The 18,783-nt window shown below is 41.3% G+C and overlaps 1 protein-coding gene across 1 annotated transcript; it reads left to right on the top strand.

Moving 5' to 3' along the window:
• The first annotated feature begins 787 nt into the window (after positions 1–787).
• SAMD7 (sterile alpha motif domain containing 7) lies at positions 788–18,783 on the top strand. Its single transcript, XM_027582478.2, has 7 exons — positions 788–873; positions 2,159–2,283; positions 5,597–5,675; positions 6,810–7,441; positions 8,447–8,568; positions 14,574–14,684; positions 18,586–18,783. Exons 1-7 carry the CDS (start codon positions 788–790, stop codon positions 18,781–18,783), a joined length of 1,353 nt encoding a protein of 450 aa, XP_027438279.1.

Consider the following 18,783-nt stretch of genomic DNA (forward strand, 5'->3'; position numbering starts at 1 on the left):
CTAGGTTCTGCAGATAAAGTTATGAATCCTTGTGTTTATGTACATTTATATATATATAACTTGCTCACTTGTTCTAATTAAACACAGTCTTATTCTGTATCCACTCTAAGTAGATATATTTTTAGCCATTAAAAAGATTTTCCCCTTCTTTTCTGTTTTAATCTTATCAGTTAAATAGGAATATTTTTCTGAAGATTGAACATGTGGGAGAATATATGCATTTGTACCTCTGGAAATAGAAAAATCAAAATAAGTGGGGGGCACCTGGGTGGCTCAGTTGGTTAAGCAGCCAACTCTTGGTTTCTGCTCAGGTCTGATCTCAGGGTCGTGAGATGGAGCCCTACATCAGGCTCCATGCTCAGCATGGAGTCTGCTTGCATTCCTCTCTCTCTCCCTCTGCCCCTCCCCTCTCTAAAATGAATAAATCTTTTTAAAAATCAAAATAAGTTGTAAGAAAGGAGGTTGGTATTTCTGGACTCTTGCAAGGCTGGTTTAATTTTACTATCGCTTGTCATGTGATATGGTATTTCCTGGGGGTTCATCAACAAGTTCCAAGGACCAATGGATGAATCACTAAGTTCTACAGTTGTATCTGGGTGCTTGAAATGGAGGGGTTTTTGTGTAACAAAAGCTTATTATAACAGTCTCCCCAAATGTTGGGAAAATACAAAAGGTGTTTAAGAAAAATTCAAATAGTTCACAAAACATAGAGTTACTTGTTAACATATCTACCTGATTCCTTCTAGAATTCCATCAGTGGCGAGAGATATTGATGATAAATCCCATGATGGCCATGAACCCTTTATTGACAGCATCAGCGCAGCAGAGAACGCCACTGGTTCCTTCACCATTTGAACCTCCAACAGCGGATAGGTATTTCTTTCCAATATACTAATTTGGTCCAAGGAGAAAATGGATGATCATTAACTTTTCAAATGATGGTAACTCCAGCGTTGTTTTCTTGTCTAATGTTACTTCCATGAACTGTAGTGCACTGATTCGTGTCAAGTTGCTCAGGGGGCCACACCTCCAATACACATCTTGTCACTTCCCATTTGAGGCCTGCTTGATATATTCACTCAACACATAGCTAACGAGCACTTGCCCTGTGACAGGCATCATGTGTGTATAAACATTGATGTAGTCTGTGAGGGCTGCCCGAACAGAATACCACAGACTGCATGGCTTCAACAACAGAATTTGACTTCTCGTACTTCTGGAGGCTGAAAAGCCCTGGATCATGGTGTCGGCAGAGTTGATTTGTGGTGAGGCCTCTTTCCTTGCCTTGCAAACAGCCGCCTTCTTGCTGTGCCTTCCCCTGGCCTTTTCCTCTGTGTATGCACTCCTGCTACCTCTTCCTCTTAAAAGGACACCAGTCCTATTGGATCAGGACTCCACTGTTATGGCCACATTTAACCATAAGTCCCCCCTAAGAGGCCCTATCTCCAAATATAATCACATTGGGGGTTCAGACCTTAATGCATGAATTTGGGGGAAACGCAACTCACTCCACAACAATTAAGTACCCTGGATTTCCTGTGATAGAACGATTCACTCTTTTCAATAAAAGTGACATTATCAATGCTTAGGATGTACACTCTGGCAGTTTCTTATTTTCCCTTCTTTAGAGTATTTTGACATTCTGAGAAGAAAGTTATATCCATTATTTATTGTTGTTCGTGGAGCAGTGAACAATAAATTTGGACTTCTTGAGCTTGGCAAAATAAATAAACTGTCACCCAGGGAGTCAAACACTGATCCCAGGTGGCAAAAACCAAGCCAAAGTAGGTCCATTATATGAGAAAAGAATATTGTGGTCAGAACAGTATGTTGGTCATGGGAAATCAGAGAGCAGTATTAATTTGATTAGATCTTTTTTCTAGACATCCCTAAAACTTTCTTTTCTTGCTTTATCTGTTGTGTTGTCAGCTGGGTCAATCCTTCCTTGATATATTCACTCAACACATAGCTCTACCAAAGTAGATCTTTCTTACCACATTTCTACTTAAACCAATAGAGGCTGCAGGATTTTTGCACTTCATTTTGGGAAGAGATGATAGAATCCTATCTGACAATTAAAAAATCTCAGTGCCTATGCAATGGGAAGTTTGTACTATTCCATCCTCATTTTATCTACTTTATATCTTTTTTCCCCTAGAGATTTATTGCCTTCCACTGTAGCTCCTACTGATCCAAGACAGTTTTGTGTTCCTTCCCAATTTGGATCTTCTGTTCTACCAAATGCAAATATGCCGAACATGCTGTCCAATCGTGTCTACTCAGGTATGAGCAAAAGATGGCTTTGATCTGTGGAGCCACTGTGACCTGGATGGCTGCCTTAAGTTTGCCATCATGCCATCAAATTTACTGCTAAGTTTTGGCAGCAGAACTGTGTGGCAGTTATGCCTGTAGGTTCTGCCCTTGCTACCTAGATTTAAATCATGTTTCCACCACTGTGTGACTGAATGTGAGTTGCTTAACTCCTCCAACCATCAGTTTACTGGGGAATAACATGGTAAGTCGCACTATTACTATCTGTCTTATCTTACACGTGAGGAACTAATGAGGTCATGAGGAGATGAGATATGGTCTGACAGGTCATGGTGGGGGTTCACCTTTTATTCTAAGAGGTGAAGCTTTTAAAGAGTTGAAGCAAAGGAGCCACATTTTCTGACTTATATTTTACCAGGATCACTCTGGCTGCTGTGTCTGGGACAAACTTGATAGGATCAAAGTTCTGAGGATAAACTGATGGTAGTTAATGGGCCATTAGAATAGCCAAGAGATTATGATGGGTTGGCCCTGGGTGGTGACAGTTCAGTAGGAACACGTGGTTGGATTCTGTAATTATTTTGAAGGTAGAAATAACAGGTTTTCTCACAGTTTAGATATGAGCTGTGTGAGAGAGAGGAGTTAAGGAGAACAGCAAGAATTTTGGTCTTGGTTTTGGTAGAGTTGCTGTCCCTGTTGAGGAAGAGTGTGAGAGGAACAGAGTTCTTGGGGTGGAGAGATGTCATAGGCACATTTTTGCTCCTATTACATTTGAGATGCCTAACAGTTTGTTAGTGGGAGATGTCAGGAAGGTAGCTAAATCCCAGAGAGGACTTCTGGAGACAAACTGGAGATATAATTTTGTAAGTCATCAGCATAGATGAGACTAGATGAGATTGCCCATAGAACAAGGGTAGAGAGAGGTTAAAAGGATGATCCTTAGGACACACCAACAAGCTCCAAAAGATGAGAAGGGAAGAAACAGGAGGAGAACAGGAGGAGAACCAGTGAGAGGAAACCCAGGAGAGGCTGATGGCCTTGAAGGCAAGGGAAGAAGTTGTAAAGAGAGAAAGAAAGCATCTGTGTCAAGTGTGCCAAGTAGATGAAAACAATACATGATTAGATTTAGCTAAGTGGAGCTCACTGGTGATCTTGATAAGAGCAGTCAGTAGAGTGGTATCTGAAAACATGACTGGATGGGGGCTTGAGAGAGATTAGGAAGTGAGAATTTCCTCACAATATTGAAGATCAAACTGATGTATCTTATCTCCCCAAAACTATATTGCTGAGTTTCTGTTTGTCCCTGCTCTCCAATTCCAACAACTCTCAATAGATAAGAACAATGTGAGTGAAAAGTTTGACACAAGAAGAAATATGATTGGTGCCAGGGCCAGTGAAGATACCAGACTGCCTGGATTTGAGCATGTTGTGCACGGATCCACTGCAGTGGGATTGGGTGGACAAGCCAGGGCCAGATATGAAACTAGACACACCCACTGGAGTGATCCAAGGACCAAAAAGACTGTTCCAACAGCTGATCCCAGATAAAAGCCCCATCTGGCAGCAAGAACCCAGTAAATCTACAGCCCATGGTTACAGGCAACACATAAATAGACCAGTGAAATAGTTTCATTGCTGACTCAGAGAGCCTGTCTTAGTGATAAAAAATCCAGAACCCGCCAACATTTGGATATACGCAAGCAAGTTGACCACCTGTCTCAGGGACATAGGTCAGGTCTCCTCGCTCAAGGCTGATGTGTAGGAGAGTAAGCAAGGGGAAAGTAGGGTCTCAGTCCTACAGAAACTGAGCTACTAAGTAAGTTAGCAAAATAGAAACTAAGACAGAAATATCTTTCAAAAATTGGATGTTAGGTAGAGAGTGGATTATTACAGCTAGACTAGCACTACGTTTGATGTCATCTTTTTGGGAAAGAGAAAGAAACTTGGAATAGGTTTGATGATTCCAAATTTCAGAGCATCCTAAAATCCAGGTAATTAGAACTGTGCCCTCTATACTGGACTTCTCATGAGAACCTTCTCTGAATCCTTTGGCAATACCTCCTGGGTTGAAATGTCATGCATACCGGCTCTCTAAAGAAGAGTATTTTGAAGCCACTGAATTATAAAAATATAGAGCTTTAGAGTTAGGAGGATTTTTTTTTTTAGAGGTCACCTCATCTAATCTCTGAATTTTACAAATGACAAAAGATTTCCTTTAAAAACATACAGTATGATTTGTTTCAAGATAGGTTATTAATGGGAGTTAAATGAGCTCTTCTAGCTTAGTACAAAGCATGTACAAGAAACAGTTCTAGCTCCCATGATATCCCCCTTGTTAGGGAAAACAGATTTTCACATGTAAAACTATCAGTGAATAAAACTACACATAAGAAATACAATTTGCGTGTCTGTTATGTTAAAGTGTGTTCTGTAGACCTGCGCTGGTCTGTGAAGAGGTTGTGCAGATAAATACATAAATTGAGAAACTTTTGCAGCAATTTGACAGGGTAATTCTCTGTTGATCTAATATTTTTTTTACCTTGTATTTGTCCTTGTTTTCATTTCAATTTTATAAAAGTTCATTATATTGTATTTTTAAAAAGTATCGGTCCATGATGGTTGGAAATTTTAAAAGAAAAAAAGTGGTCCTTTACCATAGATGGTTTGAAAAGCATCAGTATAGACTCTAAGTGCATTAGGAGTACAGAGAAAGAAGAAAGTCAATAGAGCATAAAGTTACCAGGCAAGAATAGAGCCTTGAAATCTATGATGCTGCTGTTATTTCAAGAAATTTTGGAAGACTGACACAAAGAATGTAATTTCTACCTAACATCATCGAAAACATTTTGGAAAAAGTATCTTCCTCAGATATGCCAAAAATCCACATAGAGAGCTTATATTTTATCCATTAAATCATTGCATTTATTTCCAGGGATTCTGGTGCATAAGAAGCACGTAGTTACTTTTTTTTAAAGGTCAACTGATTTCTCTAATAGCAAAAAAAAAAAAAAGTTATCCATTTTTACATCAAAAGCTAGAAATGAAGAGATCCATAAGTTATTTCATCTTTTTTTCCTTTTGAAGTATGGCAGGAAAATGTCACCAATCATGAGACCCATACTTAAAGAAAAATAAAATTATCTAGTATTTATCATTCCATCACCAAAGTGACCCTAAGATGCTGAACAGCAGTTGTGCTGTTTCCAACATTGTGCTCTACTGGTGGGTTTTTATGGATGCTGTTTTAAATCATTATATTCTATTGTATTATTTTTAAATGGAAAGTGTTAATTTGTGGGGTGAGATGATGATTTTCTTTTTTAAGGTTGGGGCATTTTACCACCTGAATCCATAAAGGCAATGGCCAGAAGGAATGAAATGATTCAAAGGCAGCATACTGCCAGGTAACATAACAGTGTTGTTGTATTTATTTTCTATTCACTCACTTGTTCATTTATTCATTTGTTTTAGACAGATAGATAGATAAAAAGATAGAAAGATAGAAAGATAGATGATAGAGATAGAGATACTTTTTATATACATACATTCATCCGTTATATTTGTATATACATACACACACTCTAATTATATACATATTATTTACGTATATTTGATAGATATCTGATTACATACAAAAAGTATTTCAGGACTATTACAAAAAGAAATATATACAAACGTATATTCAGGTTGGTTAAAGATAAAAGCAAGATTAGAAATTACATAGTGAAGCTAAGCCTGTAGATCATAACAGTTTAACAATGTCTCACAATTAAAATGCCTGGTTGTGATACCTCTGAAATTCAGATTGGCCCTTCTGTTTTAAATGACTTCAATTCTGCCCAAATATAGGAACCACACTTGCCAACCCCACCTGAGACTCTGCGAGCAGAGCCCAGACAGCCCCATGTCCGTGGCCCCAACAGTGGCCTTCAGCTATAGCAACTAGAAAGAAAAGACAGCAGTAATGATAAGGCATGGCCCTGGGGTGCAGGAAGGCATTATCCTCAGTTCTCTCATCACTGAACCCTAATAAGTCCAGGTGATAATCCATAAGCAAAGTAAGCAAACCCCCCACCAACTCCTCTAGCACAACACCTGCCAGTTGCATTGATTTGTAACGGTTGAGACTTGCATTGGCTTACTGCCTTCCTTGAGTCCCACTAAGATTATACTGCAGGGTTTAAAAACCTCTTCCCAGAACTTTATTTTCTTTGAAGATTAATCTCTGGCAAGAAACTACCCTCTGCCATGTTATCCCCATTCCTGCTAAATTTGCCAGACCTACTAGAAGTAATGCTTTAAAAACTGACCTTGCACTTCTGTCGAGAGATTCAGCCAAACCTTTCACCCTCAGATCTTTATTCCAAACTCTCCTTCCCAGTGAATTTTGGGGGGAACTCGTGTTTCCACCCAACACACTTCAGAGTGTGAAGACTCAGGAAAAGCAGAGGTTCCATCTCAGGGAAGGCAGAGGTCCATTAAGATTATATTTCTAATGGTTTTCTTGGGGTGTATAAAACATATTGTTCTGTTTTTAGGATGGAAATGGAAATGCATGCCATTTACCAACAAAGGAGAATAGAGAAAGTGAATCCCAAGGGACTAGCAGGCCTAGGGATACCGTTCCTCTATGGCTCCGGTATCCCACCTGGCCCAGCCACTTACCACGGCAGGAGCATGCTCCCTGCTGGTGACCTGCATTTTCACAGAAGCACCCTGAGAAATCTTCAGGGAAACCCCACGCTAGTGGCGACTGGTCCACATTTTCTAGAGAGTTGGGGTCAGAAATGTCGCCGTCTCAGGAGAGGTACAGGGAATCAGAAAGTTCTAGACAGCGATATTGAGAGCTCCAAAAGTCAAGTAGAAGAAAAACTCTTAGGCCAGACTCATGTGATTCCCTATGAAGAGGATGACTATGTAAAGGAACCAGAGACTGAAGCTCTCAACAATCAGAAGTCAAGTGAAACCAATGAAAAGCCAACTACAGCTCTTGCCAACACCTGTGGGGAGCTCGACCCCACCCACAGAAAACCTTGGGGAGCTCACGGTGCTCCTCTAGAAGCAAAGGCCTCCTGGGATAGTGCAAAAGAGAAGCCTTCAGAGCAGGGCTTTGCAGCCTGTGGGGAAAAGAATGGTATTTGCCCTCCAATTCCTCGACCAGCTCTGCCAGGTGGGTGTCAGGGGCCAATGGCAGATCCTAATGAGCCACAGGTCACCAAGTCCTTAAGTTATTCCATAATGCACTATACCCATCATGTTTCCTTTTATTCTTCCTTTTCTTAGTCCTATTTAGAACTTTTTGAAGTCACTTTATTATGTTAGTCCCAATAAAGCCATATTAGTGACACTTGTCTCTATTCATATGTTGCTATAGAGAGAATTTTCAGCAAAAGCTGGGAAGGCAAGGGTGAGGAAGGATGGGGAAATCTACCAGAATTTTAAATTAAATTTTTAACTTAATTAGCTCTTAATTTCTTCAACACAATATAGAGGGGCTTCTTGCCTAAAAGTATGAATTCTATCTCCCCTGTATTTAAGTGTAGAAAACTATAGATAATTAAACAGAAGCATTAACTTTCAGTGCCCATTACTGTGGTGATACCTTCTTACCTAAAAGCATTAGCACAATACCCACCCCACCCAAACACACACTGAATAGTTTTCTAGAACTTCTTTAGATAAAAATATTTTTAAAAAACACAGGGATTTGGTGGGGAGGGGGCTGTAGTCACTGAACCAACTGCTTCCCTTACAAAGTGTTAATTTGCCATTTTAGATGAATACGTAGCTAAATTCTCATGGTCACCTAGAGAGCATGATAAATAACATAACATCATAGAACACAATAGCATTCATCTGAAGGATGAAATCCACAGGGCATGTCCCTTGGAATCACAGAGAAACAGAGCAGTCGGCAACTTCTTTATTTACAATAATGCTATCATTAAAGATCCTTTAGGGGAAGAAAAGAAAGGAGATTACTCAACTTTCAAGAAAATGTCTCTCAGTATCTTTTAAGGAAGTTTACACACAGATCTATAGGGACCTAAAGTGACCCTCTGTGCTAATAGAATATGAGGAAATTAAGGTAACTGTACATAAAACTGTGCTCTCAGCTCCCCACTTTTCCCTGGAAATTTTATACCACCAAATAATTTCCTTTCCACTTTTAAAGGAGCACACCCACTGGCTACAACTGGGGAAAACATGTCCTTGGATGAAGATATTCAGAAATGGACTGTGGACGACGTGCACAACTTCATTAGTGGCCTTCCAGGTTGTTCAGACTATGCCCAGGTGACTTAACATTGAAATATTTTCATGAAAATATGACACTTTGAAATCTATTTCCTTCCTAATGAGTTCTGTCAAACTTGCATTTCTCTCTCAGAGAGGATTCCTAATAATTTACCCTTTCATGTGTCATTGGCTGACCTGGGACAGGAGTCTGGGATCGGCGGAACTTGGGTCACGTCCCCACATCCCATCTGCAGGGAGGCTGGGAGAGCCATGCCTGTCTGGCTTTAGTTTCTATTCTATCGAGACTCCTGGGAGGTAGGAATTCATCCAAAACTAGGAGATTCAGTGGCCAAACATCCAAAAACAGTGAGAAATGTCTACTACATTCCCTACTCTTCCATATAACAAACATACCAGAAGTTTTAGGCTACTCGTAATAGATAATAGAAATATCTTCTTCATTCTAAACAGGGTAACAAGACAATAGATCTGAAAAATAAGAAAGTAACTATTTAAAAATTCTATATTAATGCTGGGGCAATTTACAAAAGTGTATACACAGATAATTCAATCTGGGAGACAAAATAGTATTTTTTGAGTTATAATGTCTGGACAGTTGGAAAGAAGACTAGTTTCACTCATATGGGAAAATGGGTTGGCCAATTCTTAAAGTTTATGTCAGTGCTATATTTCATACATAAAGTTTATTTTTTTCAAGTGATTTATTTTTTAAAGATTTTATTTATTTATTTGAGAGAGAGAGAGTGTGTGAGCTGGCAGGAGCAGTAGGGGAGAGGGAGAGACAGACTCTCTGCTGAGCTGCTCGACCCCAGGACCCTGAGATCATGACCTGAGCCAAAGGCAGCTGCTTAGCTGACTGAGCCACTCAGGCACCCCGCAAGTGATTTAATAACACAGTTTTAAGTAACAATTTGCTTAGTAAATCTGGTGTCATTATCATTGGTTTATATATTAAAGGAAAAGAAAGCATGGAAAGGACATTATAATTTAACATAATTAACTGATGTTAGAAATAACTTTTTTCAGATCTTTTTTTATGATCATTTTTTACTTCAGTGTAATGCTGTTAATCCTATATTTTCTTTTTTTTTTTCAGTTTATGGGACTTACGGAAAAGTTAGATAGAGTAGTCATTAAGAATATGGCTTATGAAATTGCAGTACCAGGTATTTACCCCAAAGATACAAATGTAGTGATCCCAAGGTGTGCGTGCACCCCAATGTTTATAGCAGCAATGTCCACAATAGCCAAACTACAGAAAAAGCCAAGATGTCCATCAACAGATGAATGGATAAAGAAGATGTGGTATATATATATATACAATGGAATATTATGCAGCCATCAAAATAACCCGAAATCTTGCCATTTGCAATGACGTAGATGTAGACTAGAGGGTATTATGCTAAGCGAAATAAGTCAGTCAGAGAAAGACATGTATCATATTATCTCACTGATATAAGGAATTCTTACTCTCAGGAAACAAACTGAGGGTTGCTGGAGGGGTGGGGGATGGGAGGGATGCAGTGGCTGGTGATAGACACTGGGGAGGGTATGTGCTATGGTGAGCACTGTGAATTGTGTAAGACTGATGAATCACAGACCTGTACCTCTGAAACAAATAATACATTATATGTTTAAAAAAAAAAAGATAGTAGGAAGGGAAAAATGAAGAGAGGGAAACTGGAGAGGGAGACGAACCATGAGAGACCATGGACTCTGAGAAACTGAGGGTTCTAGAGGGGAGGGGGGTGGGGGGAGGGGTTAGCCTGGTGATGGGTATTAAAGAGGGCATGTACTGAATGGAGCACTGGGTGTTATATGCAAACAATGAATCATGGAACATTACATCAAAAACTAATGATGTAATGTATGGTGATTAACATAACATAATACAATTAAATTAAAAAAAAAAAGAATATGCTTATGAAACCAGAAAGTACAAGTTCAAATCCTGGCTTTTGTGTTTTCTGGACATGTGACCTGGGACAATTTGCCTGTCTTCTTGGTGCACAGTTTTTCATCTGTAAAATGGGGATAATTGTATAATATATTCTCAAAGGATTGTTGTAAGCCACAAAGAGGGTCTGGCACCTTATAAGTACTTGATAAACATTAATTTCATCATTCTATCAGAGGCTCCTCAAGAGAATGGAACCTCAGGTTACTTACAAGACAAGGTGTATTCTTCAGGTCACCTACTTTGTCTTTTTGCTTACTTGATAAAAAGTCCTGTCCTGTTCTCTCCTATTCAGCAAGTATAACATTATTGTTTTCTTATTAGTCATTCACCATGGGACAATCATTTTTAAATTTGTCTATTCCACTTCTCAGGTGCTTCATCAACCACCAGTACAGTGAAGTTACCAAATTTTGATAACAGCCAGAAATAAGCAACTCTGTGTGTAATGAGCATGTGATTGCCGGCTTCTGGTAGACTGAATCTATTTGAACCCTCATCATTCTTAATCAGCCAGTGATCCACAGGCATAGAAGTGCTCTTTATCATAACCACTCCTGTAATGAATGATGCCATGTGTGCATTTCATACTTTATCATCCTCAACGTCCTCTTGCGGGTACATAAAAGTCACATAAACACGAATACCCCACAAACTTGGCTGACTCATTATCTCTCACCAACAGGATGTCAGTGCTCCTTTCCCCACCCCAAGAAGGTGTACAATTATTTCTAGGTGTTTCTCAAATGTGGTTAGGATCAAGTTCTGCTCTTGCTTCCCCATCAGTCTATTCCCTCCCTGGGACGCTGGTGAAATCATCCGCAAGAAGGCCGCTGCCCCGCTGGGCACGACCCTGCTGCGCTCAGGAACAGTACGGTGTGCAGAGACAGAGAGAATCTCCCTGGACGCAACAGACTGTAACAAGCTTCAAAGCAGCACAGCTCAGGCACAGGTGTCATGAAAACCGCTGTCTAGTATGTCGCAGCCTGGGACTACCCCAGGGTTACACTTGCGGTCCTCCCCCTCTCCCCCCACCCTGTCCTCTTCTTTCTCATCTCTAGGTGGTTGCTACTCAGCAGTCTCCCACCACCTGCCTCCCGTAGGTGTAGAAAGAAATCCAGAAAAAAAGAACCACAACTAAAGCTCAAAGCCCCTATGCAAATGAATTCTTTTAAACAGATGTAGAGAGAGGGCTGGTAGCCCACTTGTTCAAGGACGTCCAGGAGACCCTGCAACACATCTTGTTTGTTCTTTATTATTATTATTATTATTTTTATGTTGTTCAGTTAGCCACTGTATAGTACATCATTAGTTTTTGGTGTAGTGTTCAGTGATTCTTGTTTGTCCTAAGTGACTCAACAGATAAAATATTCTTTCTCTAAAAGTAACTAAAATCGCTAAAATTATGTGTACGTTTATATGGTGCTCTTGGCCTCAACTGCTATCTTGAGAATGAGGTGGGAGGGACAACTGAGTGACACTGGAAGGTTCTGCAACTTTGCCTCGGGGCCAGGTTCCTCCACCAGGGCTGAGGGTCAGGCCCTGGCTGCCAACCTGCCTTTGTTTGAAAATGTATCCCTTCCCTGAAGGGAGAGGCGTCTGACTGAGTTTCCCAGCTGAGGGGGGCGGTGAGGTGGAAGAGAGGCAAAGGAGGAATTTCCAGGAGAAGGCCAGGAACCAGAAAGAATTTAGCACAGGTGGGATTTCCAGAGTAGTTCCTGGTGGCACTGAGGGGGCCAGAACCAAGAGTGGCACAGGTGAGAATGGCATTCAGGAGGCCGGACTAGAGGAAGGGGCTAGGTCACAAAGAGCCATGGAGACCCCGTGAGGGATTGTGACTTTATCCTGAAGGCAATTGAGGTTTTAAGCATGAGTGGCATGCTTAGCTTTATATTTCAGAATGGTCACTTAGGTTGCTTTTTATGAAAATAGGTTGAAGGTGGCAAGACTAGTGGGGAAGCACTAGATCCAAGGTAGCAGCAGAGGGACGGGTAGATAAGAGCATTATCTAGGGCGCCTGGGTGGCTCAGTCGGCGAAGCATCTGCCCTTGGCTCAGGTCATGATCGCCGTGTCCTGGGATCAGGCCACGGGGAGTCGGCTTGTTTCTCACCCTCTGCCCCCACCCCACCCCACTGGTGTGCTCGCTCATGTTCTCTCTCTCTCAAATAAATAAATAAAATCTTGAAAAAAAAAAAGACAACTATCTAAAAGGCAGAATTAGCATGATTCAGCTTCTAAGTTTAAGATATACATTAGGGAGCCTTCGGCATAGAGACACATTCACAGAAGCCAAAGACTGAGGTAAATCAGGAAAACTGAAGAGAACCTGAAGTAGAAGCCTCAGAAACCCAAACACATAAGGACTCAGATAAAGAAACAGTAGCCTCAAAAGTGACTGGAAAGGAAAGGCACAGAGTACCCAGGAGGGGGATGCCTCACAAAGGCAAGGGAAGAGCATTTCTTCATGAAAAAGGAGTCAACAATGTCAAAAGCAGCCAGGAGCACAAGGAATATCCATGCATTTGGTAACGGCAGAGACAGGAGGGACCCAGAAGCAAGCAGGGTGAACAGACTAGTGAGGGTGGAAGTCAGACTTCTTGAGACAGAGAAATGACTGGGAAGGAAGAACACTGAGGCAGGGAGGATCCAAACTCTTGAGAAATTGGGCTGTGAAGGGGTTGAGAGATAAGGAGCCGGATGAAGAGTTTGAGTGAGGTAGCGTCTCTCTAGGCGCTTTATTATTGTTTGTTTGCTCAAGGATGGAGACCTGCGTAATGCCGTTGGGAAGGAGCCAGCCAAAGAGGGGAGAGTGACTCTGAGAGGGGGGATTATCCGCTGAGGGAAGCCGGAGGTGGGAGGGGTAGGGACCCACAGCATATGTGAAGAGACTGTCTTCACACACGGAAAACCCTCTTCTACCACATCAGCACAAAGGAGAAAACATCTGTGGTTAGTTAGGCTGCTGGGCAGAATTAGAGGAAGTTTTGTTTTGTTTTGTTTTTTAAGATTTTATTTATTTATTTGAGAGAGAGAGAGAGAATGAAAGACAGAGAGCACGAGAGGGAGGAGGGTCAGAGGGAGAAGCAGACTCCCCACCGAGCAGGGAGCCCGATGTGGGACTCGATCCCAGGACTCCAGGATCATGACCTGAGCCGAAGGCAGTCGCTTAACCAACTGAGCCACCCAGGCGCCCCAAGGAAGTTCTTACCTACTGGTCTCTTTTCCTTTCTTCCTTTCTTCCTTTCTTCCTTCCTTCCTTCCTTCCTTCCTTCCTTCCTTCCTTCTCAATTAAGAAGTTATATGGCCTGCTGAAAATGAGGAAGGATTCTGTAAGGTTTTAAGTTTGAAGCGTGTGAAGGAAACTTGAAAATAGAAAAAAGAGAGCGCATCAGTAAATAAAGGATTGCAGGGCAGGTTGAAGCTGGAGATCATGAAATTACAGTACTATCAGTCTGCCCAGATTTTTGATTCATCTCTTTATCCACCTGGAATCTTTGTCCACCAGCAGCCTTCCTAGTTTCTGGAAGAAAGGAAGGCGTGGTGGCATCTACTCCACAGTCAGAACAGGGAGGGCCCCTGGGAAGGCCTAGAATGACAGTTCTCACCGGCATTACCTCTCCTCCCCTTGTTGTTTGTCCAAGGCAGTGGATGGAGGCTGCACCTGTCCATGTGAGAGGTGAAATTTGTTTGCCATGGTTTTTATCCACAACCCTTTACTCAGTCTATTTGTGCATTCATTGATTTGTCCAGCAACACTTATTGCATATCTACTATGTGTCAGCCACGGCATTATAAGGCTGCCGGTAAATAAGACATGGGCCTGCCCTCAAATAATAACTATTCCAGGTTGGAACTGAGTCCCATAAACAGAATTACAATGTACTCTAAGAGGAATTAAAGAAAACAGACAACTTGCTACTGGAGCACAGAAGAGAGAACAACTGAAAATGAGAAATTTTATAACATTTTGTGTCATCCTCCAGCAGTCTTAATGTTTCCTCCAAAACTAAAATACCTATATATAAAACAAGAATTTTTTTAAAAGACGTATAGACAAAGTTAACATCTTTTGTGTTTAATAAGGTATTTAAAGACCATGCAATTGATGGGGAAACCTTGCTGTTACTCACAGAGGAGCATCTTCGAAGCACTCTGGGATTAAAGCTAGGGCCGGCACTAAAGATTCAATCACAGGTATGGTGAGTTCTCATAACGAAATATGCATCAGTGGTATGAGGCTTAAGAGAAATATGTTATTTTTCTCCTGTTGTAATATGCACAATACCTGTTTCACCTCTTTATGAAGCATTGCCCCTCTGTGGGTGGGGAAATGATAGGAGTGAGGGAACCTGAACGCTTTGGATGGTGTAGTGGTCCACATTCCTAGCTATAGTTGGGAAGGCACAAAGCAGTGGTGTGCTGGTAAATACTTAACTACTAAGTTCTCTTTAAAAACAAAATGAATCCTGATTTGTAGCATTTAATTTCTGTAGTGTAAATACCCCCAGTATGACTGACAAACCTAACATAATGTTACTGAATACAGAATTGGGAAGAGATGCACAGCAGTACCCTATTTGAGAGTATTTTCACTCTATGGATGGACATAAATGACCTCAGGAGCAAAGATAATAATAAATAACAGTATGGGGCATCTGGGTGGCTCAGTCAGTTAAGGGTCTGACTCTTGATTTCGGCTCAGGTCATGATCTCAGGGTCATGAGATCAAACCCCACGTTGGACTCTGCACTGGGCCTGGAGCCTGCTTAAGATTCTCTCTCTCCCTCTGCCCCCCCCCCCGTTCATGTGTGCACACGTGTGCACATTCTCTCTAAATAATAATAATAAATAATAGTAAAATAATTAGGTAAAACAATTAAGAAATTATGAGTTCTTGAGTATTTACTACTTGAGTTTTCAATATAATGTATTTAATTGTAAGTTTATATAATTTAATTTTTAATAATGCCATGCTTAACAACTGGCTTGCAAACTTCCAAGAAGTTTCTCAACTGGCTCTTGAGACTGGAACAAGCCAACTCTAGTTCACCCCTTCTTGCCATCTCCACTGCTTCATTTGGGGCTAAAGCACCATTGTCTCTCATTGGATTACTCCTTTAGCCTTCTAACTGTTCTCTCTGCTCTGCCCTTGCCCTCCCAGCACCTACTCAAAAAACAGTTCAGGATGATCCTTCTAATACATAAGACAGATCGTGTCACCCTTCTCCTCAAAAGTGTGCCATAGCTCCCCATTTCCTCAGAGGAAAAGCCAAAAATCTATATTATTTGTGCTCCTCTCCACCAACCACTATCGTTAACGTCCTGACCTCATCTACTCTCTACCTTCCCTCCCCCCGCAGTTACTGTTTTTGACCACTTGCCTCTGGATGCTGCTTGAACATGTAGGCATGTTCCACCGTAGGCCATTCCCTCTGCCTGGGATGCTCTTCCCCTGATATCTTCATGCTTTGTTCCCTCATCTCCTTCATCTTGCTCCCCTAGATCTGCTTAATGGAGCTTGCTCTGATCACCCTGTTTAAAAGTGTACACACAGGACGCCTGGGTGGCTCAGTCGGTTAAGCGTCTGCCTTTGGCTCAGGTCGTGATCTCAAGGTCCTGGGATCAAGTCCCGCATTGGGCTCCCTGCTCTATGGCGAGTCTGCTTCTCCCCCTGCCTCTGTGATCTCTCTCCCTCTGTGATCACTTTCGTTCTTTCTCAAACAAATAAAGTCTTTCAAAAAATAAAAAAAATAAAATAAATAAAAGTGTACACAGCCTAGCCTCCATGCATACTACTGCTATCCCTTTTCTGCTCTTCTTTTTTCCCCCATAGCACCTATCAATCATACAATATAACTCATTTATTATATTCATGTTTATTGCTGATTTCCCCCTACCCCATTAGAATGTAAGCTCCATGAAAGCATAGATCTTTATCTGTTTGACTGATGTATCCTTAGAATATGCAAGAGCCATAATAGGTAAAAAATTATTTATTGAAAGAGTGAGTTTCCTAAAAGTGAAACCGAGAAGCATCAACTCATTCCAGAATTTATACAGGACTGCACCTTTCTACAATGCATGTTTATGCAAAGAACAATGAGATTTCAAAATATCCTTCAAAAACCATTTTATCTGCCCAGAAATTTTAGGGTAAAGAAGTTCTTTATTTTATGTAAATACTTTCATGTTTCTATTGGTATTCTTTTTTTCAGCTTCTTATTTTGGAATAATTTCAGATACAGAAAAGTTGCTCAGGTAGTATAGAGAGCTCACCCAGCTTTTCTTAATGTTAACATCTTACATAACACGGCACATTTGTCAAAACTAAGAAATTAACATTGGTACAATATAGTATTCATTTTTTTAAAAGCTTTTATTTATTTATTTGAGAGAGAGCCAGAGAGTGCAGGGGTGGAGGCAGAAGGAGAGAGAGAGGGACAAGCAGACTCCCCGCTGAGCAAGGAGCCCAACATAGGTTGATCCCAGGACCTTCGGATCATGACCTGAGCTGAAGTCAGGTGCTTAACGGACTAAGCCACCCAGGCACTCCAGTATTCACTTTTAAATAATTTATTTTTCTTTAATAAGGATAGTGTACCTCTTGGCATGCTTGATAATGACACTGCATGGTTTTTTCTCAAATATGATTTTCTTTGGCTTTAACTTATCACTTTGGCTTTTTTTTTTTTTTGTCCTTACAATGTGGCAACTCTAAGTCATTCTTTTTTTTTTCTTTGAGTATAGTTGGCATATAATGTTACATTCTCCAAGTCCTTCTTAATCTTCTTCTCACTTGCCATTAGTATTAACCCCCAAATCATTTTCTGAGGGCTATAGTCATTCCTTGGACTCCCGCCTGACATGTCTAAGTGCCTCCGTGGAGTCCCGCTGAGTTCTAATGTCCAGGCTCTGTCTGCCTGCACAACAGGACAGGGCTCCCACAGAAGCTGTGGGGGAAAGTCTGACTGATGCCACACATTCCACCAAACGGAACAGTTGTAGAGTTGTTGGGATTGAGAACTTCCAGGGGTCCAATTGAAGCAGCAGAATTGGAAGGTTCTGGGTAACATCTGGAAGACCCAGGAGGTAAGTGGCCATGAGTTCATCAGTGGATAAGATAACAAAGTCTCAGTCTCCAAAATGGGAAGCAGGGGCAAAATTCCATTACAGTGAACCCCGCTAAGAAGAAGGAAACCCACCCAGAAGACCAGAAACTTAAAAGGTGGACCTGGACCTGGATACAAGGAAAGGGATAGGAGAGGGAAAAGTTACTGGAATTTAGAACCCAGATATTACTAGAATGGAGGGAGCTGTGTTTGAGTTCTGAAAATGTGAACAACATAGAAATCTCCTGGGTCTCCGTGAGGGTCAGGTATGTATAGGAGCCCAATGACTAATACTGGGGCACCAAGGCCCAAAGCAGCAGTGTTTATGTCTCAACACTAAACCAACTTAAAGCCAGCTGTGTGCTGAAGTTGCCTAAAGAATTGCAGCCTGGGCGCCTGGGTGGCTCAGTCGGTTAAGCGGCTGCCTTCGGCTCAGGTCATGATCCTGGAGTCCCGGGATCGAGTCCCGCATCGGGCTCCCTGCTCGGCAGGGAGTCTGCTTCTCCCTCTGACCCTCTTCCCTCTCGTGCTCTCTATCTCTCATTCTCTCTCTCTCAAATAAATAAATAAAATCTTTAAAAAAAAAAAAAAAAAAAAAGAATTGCAGCCTGAGCTTGGAGAAGTTACCAGTTGGCCATTGGTAAAGATGGAATGGTGTGTCTGTGGGATCTCTTATGGGACTGTTAGAAAAGGTGGACTGAACTCAGAATGAAATAATGGTGTATGCAGATGAACCACAGCAGACCCAGGCATGGGAATTTGAAAGTTACTACCACCTTGATATCTAGTGTTATAGTAATAAACACTGTATGCTTCTGAGAGAAAGAAAAAGCCCACCACATCCTAAAACTGTGTCCCTCACAACTATATAGATGGCCCGTGCCTGAAATGACCTCAACCTTCCTACCCTCTGTGGCTAAGCAGAGTATGCTGGATTACTGAAAGAATCTCTAGCCTTAACTACTCTCACCATTTTGTCTTCAAAGGTATCTCAGCATGTGGAAAGTATGTTGTACAAGAAAAGTCTTTCACTTCCTACCCAAACAAAACAAGCACTTGATCAACCAGCAGATACATCCCCTCTTTTGGATTTTAATTCCTGGGGTGATAATACATTGGACATTCCTTGTTCCCAGGATATAACAATTCCTAAAGGAATCGAACGGGATAGCGTGAGAAATTAA

The sequence above is a fragment of the Zalophus californianus genome, chromosome 1 (assembly GCF_009762305.2).
Source record: "Zalophus californianus isolate mZalCal1 chromosome 1, mZalCal1.pri.v2, whole genome shotgun sequence".
In the NCBI taxonomy this organism is placed as follows: Eukaryota; Metazoa; Chordata; class Mammalia; order Carnivora; family Otariidae; genus Zalophus; species Zalophus californianus.